The sequence below is a fragment of the Polyergus mexicanus genome, unplaced genomic scaffold (genome assembly GCF_030449975.1).
Source record: "Polyergus mexicanus isolate NDT 795.1 unplaced genomic scaffold, iyPolMexi1.0 SCAF_346, whole genome shotgun sequence".
NCBI classification, from domain to species: Eukaryota; Metazoa; Arthropoda; class Insecta; order Hymenoptera; family Formicidae; genus Polyergus; species Polyergus mexicanus.
Genome location: NW_027223666.1, coordinates 1 through 11,262, shown reverse-complemented (window position 1 = coordinate 11,262; position 11,262 = coordinate 1). Strand labels below are relative to the sequence as shown.

Below are 11,262 nucleotides of genomic sequence, written 5' to 3'. Positions count from 1 at the left end.
AAGACTTGAAATAAATTCACCTACGCATGATTTTTTTGTCGCACGAGTCGCGGCCACGCGTTCGCCGATAATCACGCGAATAATCGAGGCAATGTTTGACCGTCTACTGTCAAAAGTATAAAAGAGCCGTTTCTACGTTCGCGATTTACTTTAATCAATTCGTAAACGGATAACGCGTCGCGTATTGCTTTCGCTTTTCGATATAACGACGAGAAGACAAAAAGGGGGAGGGGAAGATGTAGAAAGAACGAGTTTGCACGTTATCTCAACGCAAATCGTTGTAAATGTATATAATGTAGTCATCTCGGAATAAGCCACGGCAGGTCGATCGATTTCGTCACATTCGCGTTCGACTCGCACGCAAGCACGTATCGTTAGGCGCGCGCGGAGAAGGTTAGGTTTCGCGTGCGAGTACACACGAGAGACGACGAGCCATCGAATAATTTGACGTCTCGAGGCTCGAGCCTCGTCTTTCTCGCTACTTGCTACAATGAAACAGCTGCGCGCTCGACAAGGCGCGAAGAGCGAATGGCACCGTGGCCCGTGGCACGAACAAAGTGTCCCTCTTTCTCGCGGGGGGTCCGTGCCAATCGTTCGTAACGATATCGACCGGGGTCGAGTTACGCCAATTCACCACCTCGCGCTAAAGTAAAAGGCTATCGCGCGAATAAATTGCATATATATATATATACACCCATACACGCGCACATATACGTCGAAACTTTTTCATTAAGCATTTTATATCGAGCGAGATTTAAAACACCCATAATCTATCTAACCTCGAAAGATGTCTTCGCTCTCTCTCTCTCTCTCTCACTCTTCTCGATGGCGACACGACGATAGCCTTGAATCTTTGTAATCTTCGTTCGCACACTCTTGGAGGACGGAGTAATATTATAGCGAACGGTAATCCCTTTCTCGGTGGCTACAATATCGCGCCGGACATTTGCAGGACAGGCCGTGACGTGCGGCCGGCAAACTCGTGCCTCGCACCTCGCACCCTTTACCGGCAAGCGCGAACTATCCGTATTGTTTTGCACGTATCGGCGACATTTTTAATAAGAGACGAGTTTACGAATGGCCGTCGCGCGCGAATCGACTATCGCGAACCGTAACAGAGTCCGGCCACTCCGGTATGACGCGACGATGCGATTGAGCTGTGCAGCGAGCCGTCGAGCCGCTTCGGCCCGGTTGAACCGTAGCTGTATCTCGTAAGCACCGGTGGCGGTGGCGAGTACGTGTCGCGTGCGTTCGTGTCGCAGTCTCGATACGACTACGTCGACGCACTCGACGCGAGCGACACACTGCATCCGGAAAACCAGAACAGAGATCTGGTTGGACGATACGCGCGCAATAATAATATACAATTCTGTCCCACGGACGGTTATTTTATTAAGCCAAAAGAGGTGAACCGGAAAGAGAGAGGGATGGAAACTGGAAACCCCGGAACCCCGAATCCCGACCCCCCCAACGCTCCGATCCCGATCCCGATCCCGATCCCGACCCCGACCCCCGACCCCGCCGATCGACCGACGAGTCAATCTTCGGAACTTGGAGTATCGGAGACTGCCACTTGCCACTTGCCACTGTGTCGCCGCGAACGGGAACGAGCGGAAAGCGGACAAAACGCTCGATACGCCTCGTACAACGCCATCGTGTTGGCGTGTGCTTGTATCACTTCATTTATCGACGTAACGTTACTGCGTTAGCGATTCTAGCATTCGAAATTTCTAGATTTCTACATTGTCGATATACATGTATATAAGTGCGCGCGCGCACACACAAAATTGCACAAATTGGAAATTCTCTCCCCTTCCCCCCCCTCTCTCTCTCTCTCTCTCTCTCTCTCTCTCTCTCTCTCTCGCTCGCTCGCTGTCTCTCTCTCTACGCACACGCGTTCAAACGCAAGTTTTCATTGCGAAAAAAAGCACCGTTGTTTAAGGGATTCGAAATAAAAGAAAATGTAAGAAATTTACTTTAATAAGGCAGTATTTGGAATTGTAAAAAGTACCTGTACCCCTGGTGGGACTCGAACCCACAATCCCCGGTTTAGGAGACCGATGCCTTATCCATTAGGCCACAGGGGCTGCTCATTCTCGTCTGCAAAAATACATATGCTTGATACTTTGTTGCTTGTAAGCAACAGATTCAGATTTTTAGATTTTCAGATACACTGTTTCGAATATTAAAATGATGGAAAGCGCACCCCACTTGACGTTACAAATGCTTCAAAGAGCGATCGATTGACACCAGAGCAAAGAGAGGTCCTTGTCCCTTTCGTTTAAAATTGATCAATCGATCGATTCAAACTCATCATTTTATAAATTGCCAAGTATAGAATAGTACGTGCAATAATATTATAATTATACACATTATATTTATCGTACGTACTGATTGTTTAAACATATATACATATACGCGGATGGAGAATTTCTAAGATTCCGAAAGTTTCTCGCAACAGCAGCCAATCGATACGTCCGAGAAAGCTTTTTTCGTACATATTCGATACTTCTTTGAGTCACAAGCGATATCCAATAGGAGAGTTTATTCCTTCTAGGGACAAAATTATCGTTAATTGCACTCCACGTGACATTGGGTCTGTTCTTTGCAGCTGAACTGGCTGCACCGGTTCAGAGTTTATCTTTTTCTGTCCCCATTGGAAGGAGAAGGATGGACTCTGAACTGGTGCAGCCAGTTCAGCTGTAAAGAACAGATCTCTTGGCTGGGCCGCGTTCGAAAACATCATCCGTGTGCACACGAACGTCGTTCTATCTTTGTTCAACTTTCAGTAAATAACGGCATAAGCATAAGCCATAGCCCATAAACATAAACTATCATAGACTACGTTTACACGTTACCCCTAATCCGGGTTTAATAATATCCGTAGTTTTAAGACTGGCCAATCACAGCTATTCCTCTAAAGAATGGAATGAATGTGATTGGCCAATCTTACAACTACGGATGTTATTGAACCCGATTAGGGGTGACGTGTAAACGTAGTCGTATCGCCGGTATAGATGAGTCCTTAAAGACAGTCGGGCCACGATTCGTGTTCCTTTTAATCGGTCGAAAACAAGTTTGGAAAAACATGGCGGAACCAATAGAAATTGTTATCGGAAGCATAATTTCAAAAGAAGTGAAATAAGAATATTACAAACAATTTATATTTCTTTAAATAAGAAAATTACGAACATCTTGTACTTTCTTTTAAATTTTTAACTTAAGAAATAAAGAAAAGTTAATTTAAATATAATAGTATCTCTGCCCCATTTATATTCTCCGTTAACTTTATCTTGTGTATTTTGCGATGGTAAAGCTGTAGTATAATCAACAATCTTATTCACATTGGAAACCCGATATGTGTGGAATATTTTGTTGTATACATCAAATTAGAAACGATTCTGAATCTTTCACGCAGGTATGTATTTACAAACTTTATTGTTGATGTAAAAACGGTGATGGTTAGGTAAAAATTAATTATCAAAACACTTTAATCGCACATCATTTTTATACTTATACACATAACTTTTGCATATAATGAAATTAATAGATCTTTTTCCCACTCGGTTGTAAAATTATTGCACACTGCCTAATCGTTAATTATGGAAAAGAAATATAAAAATATTATATTATGCATGGATTAAACTTTTATACATTTATAAATATAAAAAAGATATGATTTTGAAACAAATCATTAATGGAAACACCCAGTACTGTGTATTTATTTAATTATATATGTATTCAGCGGCACATTGTAAGACTCGTGTGCTATTGAATTATTAAATGTTATTTTATTAATAATAAAAATTATATACTTCTCCCCATAAAAATATTTTTATTATATTTCAGTGGAATATTTGCAAAAATGTAATAGAGGCACGAGGTCCCGATCATTTAACAGAGGAACGTATATCATTGACTCCTCATTGGCACGGATATTTTGCTGCCGCGGTATTATGGATGCAAGGACCGGAGATAATAACGCAGCCAAGTTTGGATAATGATAATAATTTGTTACTATGGAATGGAGATGTCTTCTCAGGTTCTTTGGTACGTTAGTCTGTACGCGCTAAGTGTTTCCGGTCAATGTTTTGAGTAAACGCTGTTATCTTTTCACAATATATGCGTTATATCTAGTAAATTATAGCCTATTCTTATGGAAATATATACAACTAATAACTAAGCTTCTTTTATAATTTTGTTAGAATTCTAAGAGGGGCGATACGGGAGAAAGGGGAACGCGCAGCTAAGAATATTTTATGTATATTTTATAATAATTGCACTGATTTTAGGCAAAAGATGATGTTTGCGATACAAATGTGATATTAGATGAATTGCAATCGACTACAGATATCGTATCTGTACTTTGGAAGATTCAAGGTCCTTACAGCTTAATATATTATCAGAAATCAACCAATACATTATATTTTGGACGAGATATTATCGGACGGCACAGTTTGCTTTTAAAAATAGATAGCAAAGCTAATTCATTGACTTTAACTTCAGTTGCAAACAGAAATATAAAAGGAATTGTAGAAGTGCCAGCTATAGGTATCTTTGCGATGAATTTAAATAGCTCGCGGATAAATTTAGCATGTTATCCCTGGAAAGAACCTGACTTGAGATTTACCGATGTTATCGAAACATTGGAGACTACTTTAAATGTAGATATTAATATTAGGAAAACTATATTAGATACTAATTCGTCGTTGACGAATCTACATCTACATCCTGATTCAAAAGATTTGGAATATCTGGAGAATATACCAGATAGCATAGAAACATTTAACGAAACATTGCGGTATTTATTAGAAAATCGGCAGGTAAATGAAAGAGTCGAGTGCTTAGCACAACTCTTACATCGATCTGTGAAAATTAGAGTAAAAAAGAAACCAAATTATTGCAAGGATTGCATAAAAATTGTATTAAATGGAGAAAGTATTACTTGCGCTCATTCCAAGATTGGCATACTATTTTCCGGTGGCTTAGATTCGGCCATTTTAGCAGCGATTGCGGACAAATATGTCTCAGAAAACGAAAGTATCGATCTCATTAATGTTGCGTTTGAAAGATCCATAAATAATCAAAAAATAAATCATACGAATGGCGAAAAAGAGAATACGATGCAAAAATATGATGTGCCAGATAGAAAAACTGGCCGACAAACGTATTCTGAATTGTTACGAATTTGTCCCAATAGGAAATGGAATTTCATACAAGTATCTATCGATGTCTTCCCTACGTGTGATATTTTTCACATCATTATTTCACCATTTTTCTCTAATTACTCTAATTACTTATTTCAGTGTAATATTACACAAATGGAACTGCAATTGTATCGTGCCTCGCGAATTTCCGATTTATTGTATCCTTTATGTACAATATTGGACGAAAGTTTAGGATGCGCCATGTGGTTTGCAAGTCGTGCAAAGGGTATCCTTTATCCAGTTGATGAAACATACGAGTCACCATGCAGAATATTACTCTTGGGTATAGGTGCGGATGAATTATTTGGCGGATACATGAGACACAGAACTATATTGAGACATAAAGGATGGGATGCATTAGTACAAGAGCTAAATATCGAATTGGCTAGAATTTCGGAGAGAAATTTAGGTCGTGACAATCGAATTATTTCTGATCATGGTAAACAACCCCGTTTACCCTATCTAGATGAGAATGTGGTGAAATATGTGCAGGATATAAAACCATGGGAAAGGTAAATTTAACTAATGTCAAACAATTAGTTGACTCGAGTAATGAAAGAAAATGTAAAATCATTCCTACAGATGCTACCCGACTGAGAAAATGCCAGCTGGATTGGGAGACAAGTTACTATTACGCTTGCTAGCCTGCAAGATCGGTTTTCAGAGTACGGCTAATTTTCCTAAAAGAGCTTTTCAATTTGGCTCCCGAATCGCAAATGGAAAGGAAAATGCTAATAATGTATCGGAGAGATTGTAAAAAAATGTAAGTGACACTATTTTTTAAATGTCAGTCTAATATATATATATATATATATATATATATATATATAATTTTATATATATTATTTATAAAGCTAATGAAGAAGATCCAGAAATGACTAACGTTATCGAATTGAGCTACATTATCACTAATAAATGTATGCAAATATGATTTGATTTCTTTGGCTTCCATCCTCGCCAGTAAATTTGCGCCAATACCATGCCACGCGATACGACGCGATTAACAAAGTCGAATTAATGAGTGATTAATAATAATGAATCGATCAAAATTATATATTTCGTATTTCACCAATGCATTACGTACAGATATAAATTAAAATGTATGTATTGTTGATAAACAATGTATTTACATACCTATATATAGGCTCGATGTATCGCGGTTTTCCGACGTATACTACTCCGCGCTTTCTATGCCCAAAATGGCAAAAGCGAATGTATCTAAATTGACATGAAAGTTTAATTATGTAACGAAATATATTTATATTTTAAAGCACGCATTATCTTTCTCTCTCGCAAAAAATCTAATTAGCATTTATATCTATTCATCGCAAATAAATTGTGCGATGAGATGAAGAATTATAACTCTTATTCTCCATCACTTCGATTCCTATCTAATAGACGAATCACAATGTGCTCACAAGATATCGCTCATTAATTATACGAAAGTAATTATAATCGCGGGAAAGTATCATTCACGCGATTTTCTGCATTCTTGTCGTACGGTTAGAGAGATAATGGTAATACAGGCATCTCGGTCTCGGGGTTCGGGTTCGGATTTCGAGTTTGGATCCGGTATCCGGTATCCGGTAGTCTGTTGCGTCAAATGATACAGTCATGGTTCGATTAGATTACCTGCAATTAAATTAGATTAGATAGACACACATATTACCGCGCAAAGAAACACAGAAATGTAAACATAAATACATAAATGTAAATACGGATTTGATAAACAATAAATAGCAAACGTGTGGAAGTATCAATTTTTATTCAAATTTCGTGTACCTTTTTATCGCTAGGCCGCATTCGTAAACATGCACCATCCGTGTGCACACGAACGTCGTTCTGTCTTCGTTCAACTTTCAATAAATAACAAAGATAGAACGACGCTCGGCGCTTGGTGCACATGGATTGACGTTCTCGAACGCAGCTCTGCGCATATTCGTATCGTCAAAATTATACGTCGTGTGATAGATTTCCTAACCTTCAAAAGTGACATCTTCGACGCTTAATTAACTCTTTTTACACTATCAAATGACGATTTTTACTTTTCAAACCTTTGTTTTTTATGCAAAAAAGATATCGATTAAGTGTATTCTTGTCAAAATCACAGTTCTCTCAATGCATAATCTGAAATTAACCTTAAGCCCGTATCAGACCACATATTGAAGATCGAGATTGAAGATTAAAGATTGAAATTTGACCAATCAGAATAAAGAAATTTTAGTATCTTTCTTTCCGATTAGTAAAATTCTAATCCTTAATCTTCGATCTTCAATTTTCAATGCGTAGTCTGATACGAGCTTTACCTTTCTTTTATGACACGATTCAAATCAATTCGAATCTGGAACTAGAGTATCGGGATCTGGAATCTGGAATCTCAAGTGTCAGTGAAATACATATAGTTTGATATAGTTTGTTAATTTTAATTTTTAGTGGTTCGTCCCCTATTTTACTATTAAAATAATTTACATTATTTACGTAAAATTATTTAAAGATTTAAACAATGCATAATATTTAATACTGAAAAAAAAAAGGATAATTCTTGCAATATATCTGTATAGCTATGTGCTATAACTTTGTTAGAAGTATTGGTAGGTTATAATAGGTTATAAAATACACGATCGCACGCATGATAACAATCGACTGACCTTTATGACATTCTATTCAACATTCAATTCTTTAATATGATTCTTTCACACTTGTATCTCAACCATGTATTTTGTTCAATATTCAACAAAGTAATGTAATTAAACTTTTCTTTGTTTGTTATTGATTATATGATCTTAGAGATCAAGAACAACAAAGTTTCTACATATAATTGAAATTTCTAAATTATTATTAATCAAAACGAAATGGGGAAAAAGGCTAAGGAACCAGCACAGAGAATCAAGTGCGGATTTAGTTTATTACGTTTCGGTCCATTTTTGGATCCTCTTCAGCGCAAAAAAATATATAAAAAGATAATACACCCGTTAAAATTGTTTACGTATCGAACGTTCGCTAGATCGAAACGTTCGCTAGATTTTATATCGTAATAAACTAAATTCGCACTTGATTTTCTGTGCTAGTTCCTTAGCCTTTTTCCCCATTTCGTTTTAACATTACTGGAACCTTTACACATATATTTCTTTTTTATTATTAATCAAATTTCTAATATAATTAATCAAAATTGTGATTGATGATGCAAAGTTAATAATATAATTAAAAAATATTTGGCATGATAAAAATTACGAAAAAATGAAAAGGATATAAATATACATATATATATTGTATATCATTCTAATCTTGATATAAAAAGTAATCTTGTCTGTCTTATAGCGTTTTCGAGTGAAGAAAGTTTGATAGTCTTTGAGAACGATTAATCATGTCATAAAATCCGATTTCGATTACTAAGGGGTACTTGGATTATTAGATTGATCGATTAACTGCTTCGAGTAAGTGTTTGATTGATTAATTAGGGAAAAGAATCTTGTGCTTTAAAGTCATAATAGCGCCGAATAGGATACATCTCATATTATTTATATTAATCAGATTCGAAACTTTTTATTTATATTAATCAGAAATTTAAAAATCTTTTTTGAATTTCTTTCTTAGACAACAATCGATTGTAGAAATTTTTTTAGCTACAATACACATTCAAAATTATTTATTATAAAGTTAAATTAAAACAGGTACTAGTAACGAAATCATTAAAAATAATATTATATGTATAACACGACACTGTGTGTGTGTGTGTGTGTGTGTGTAAATATCTTTAACTTATGCGCTGTGACAAGTGCAGCGTAGTTACTTCATTCGGTTGTACAATTAATAAATCTATAATTTTTAATACATTACTATTGTATATGTGAGAATAAAAGAATGGAAGAATTGCTACTAGTTTGTAATGTGCTATTGTATTATTGTTTGCAGATCTAATACTTGTGGAAATTGGCATTATTTTGACCTAATTAGGAAAGCATGAGAAGATATGGCTGAACACAGCAATGATCTTTATGAACGACAGCTCTTTGCTGTGTTTGAAAGCTGTTTAACAAAAGGAGAGAATGAACTCGATGAAAACGATTTGTTTTCAATTTGTAATAAATTACATCTCCATGGATTGATTGAGGAATTGAAATCGTGCATTCGTGAACATTGTCCGGATAAACAAACTATATCTTTTGAAGAATTTCGGGACGGTTTATTACTTTTGTTGAAAAAGTTCCAGGGATTGATTACTGATAAACAGCATATTGTACAGCCATGCTATAATTTAAGTACATGCGATATTGAGAAGAGCGAGATCTCTATCGACGGTCATGGTATCTCAGAGATTCATCTTCAAGATATGAAATCTAATATTACAATGGATGAGAATAGATTAACACACTTGTGGGAAAAATTAAAAATTTACTTAAGGAGTAACATGGATCCTGTAACAGCGATACAATTTATATCAAATTGTTTTAGGGATTCCAGAACTTCCAAAGCAAATAATAGAATCTATCTTCGAGAGACTTGATCAGAATTGCGACGGGTTGATAAGTTTCGACGAGTTCGTAATTATATTTCAAAAGAGAAAAAGTATAGAGGCTTCGCAAACGAATAATGTATCTGACAACAATATTGTAAATTGTGATGTAAATACCTTAGGTTTTACTATATGCAAATCTCGTAGAATAAACTCGATACAGCTTAACAGAACTTTAGATAAGGAGGAAGGTGCTGGTGTATCCAATATAACTGTATTATCTACTAGTAGAGATTTTAATGCTTTGAATACTAGTCTTGCAGAAATAACAAATATCATATGCAACGAACTCAAAAATTTGAATGAATCGTTTGATAATAATACCATTCAATCTCATATTACTTTACTGCAAGAAATGATTGTTGCTCATCAGGATGAGCAACGCAATCTAAATGCTACAATACAAAACGTGAAAGTGGAAAGGGAGAAGATGCGTCTCGATATGTTGGAAGCTAACGAACGGGCGAATTTATTGGCGCAAGAAATTGATGAATGTCAAATTCAATTGGAAAAAACCAAGAGAAATCTACAGAGACAGAACGAACAACATTATGCTGAAATTACAAAAGAATTGTCAGAACAGTTTAATATTGAACGAGAGATGAATGCTGTGGTACTAAAATCAAAAGACGATCAGTTACAAGTGTTACAGAAAGAGAATCATGACATGAAGAATAAAATCGTAAATATGTTGCAGGAGAATCAAATGCTCGAAGCGGAAAATAAATCTATTCTCAATCAGATTGAAAAGCTGCGGCAATCTAATAATGATTTATTAACACAGATAAAAATATTAGACGCAGAGCATGACGAAATACAGAGTATAGAAGCGAAACAACAAGAGCAAGTTGATTTCTTTGTCAATCGTATCAAACAATTGCAGTCGGAAATAATTCTCTTGCGTGATCAAAACGATGAACTTAATATGGAATTGGAAAATTTCAGATGTCACGGCGAAGATATGAAATACAAAGCATCTGTCGAAACGCCACTCGAAACTCTTATTTCGTTGTGTGATCGGAATGAAAATCGTGCACCGATGCAAGATTTTGAAATGGACCAACAGGTCGTTGATGCAAAAGTGTCATTTAGTTTTGGACCACCAATGGATAAAGAAAACCGACAAACCGATATATCAAATTCTAACACAACGGAATACAAAAAATTTGGAGATACAATTATAAATGATCTGGAAAATGTACTATTAACAAATACAAAATGCATTTCAGAGAAGTGTGCCTTGAGAGACGGCATATCGAGATTAATGCTAATCTGCAATCAAATTTTTCACTACGTTCCTCTTCCGCGCGAGATTTCGGAAAGAGTATAGCGTCTGAGCTCGAAATGGAATGCGAGGAACGAACTAACGAATCCTTGCGTGATTTAGTCGTTTCGAAAATATCAAAGCCGAATACTTTCGCGAAACGTATAGCGGTGTCGAGCAGCATGGAAGATTTCACTAGTCAAGATACAAAAGACATAATGCAAAATAAGATGACAAGTCTTAGAGATTATCAGTACTCTGCGTTGATACCACTGCTT

General features: G+C 36.2%; 2 protein-coding genes and 1 non-coding gene across 3 annotated transcripts; 2 read left to right on the top strand and 1 right to left on the bottom strand.

The window, feature by feature from the left end:
* Positions 1–2,014: 2,014 nt before the first annotated feature.
* Trnar-ccu (transfer RNA arginine (anticodon CCU)) lies at positions 2,015–2,087 on the bottom strand. The gene has a single exon. It is a non-coding gene; the product is annotated as a tRNA-Arg (tRNA).
* An 824-nt stretch (positions 2,088–2,911) lies between these two features.
* LOC138944637 (asparagine synthetase domain-containing protein 1) lies at positions 2,912–6,480 on the top strand. Its single transcript, XM_070315455.1, has 6 exons — positions 2,912–3,418; positions 3,850–4,050; positions 4,293–5,219; positions 5,307–5,719; positions 5,790–5,970; positions 6,062–6,480. Exons 1-5 carry the CDS (start codon positions 3,359–3,361, stop codon positions 5,962–5,964), a joined length of 1,776 nt encoding a protein of 591 aa, XP_070171556.1. The 5' UTR covers positions 2,912–3,358; the 3' UTR covers positions 5,965–5,970; positions 6,062–6,480.
* An 828-nt stretch (positions 6,481–7,308) lies between these two features.
* On the top strand, positions 7,309–11,237 carry Bsg25d (blastoderm-specific gene 25D; the record flags this gene model as incomplete). Its single annotated transcript, XM_070315456.1, is given in 5 exon segments — positions 7,309–7,590; positions 8,526–8,641; positions 9,120–9,654; positions 9,656–10,982; positions 10,985–11,237. Coding segments are annotated over 3 exon segments (2,057 nt in total), but the record flags the coding sequence as incomplete, so codon positions are not given.
* Between the last annotated feature and the right edge of the window lie 25 nt (positions 11,238–11,262).

What these genes read in the sequence shown, in the direction of transcription:
- LOC138944637 (XM_070315455.1), top strand. Translation starts at nt 3,359, where the DNA reads ATGTGTGGAATATTTTGTTGTATACATCAAATTAGAAACGATTCTGAA. An exon ending in GGAAATGGAATTTCATACAA is followed by an intron (nt 5,220 to 5,306) that starts GTATCTATCGAT and finishes TACTTATTTCAG; the next exon opens with TGTAATATTACACAAATGGA. An exon ending in GATATAAAACCATGGGAAAG is followed by an intron (nt 5,720 to 5,789) that starts GTAAATTTAACT and finishes TCATTCCTACAG; the next exon opens with ATGCTACCCGACTGAGAAAA.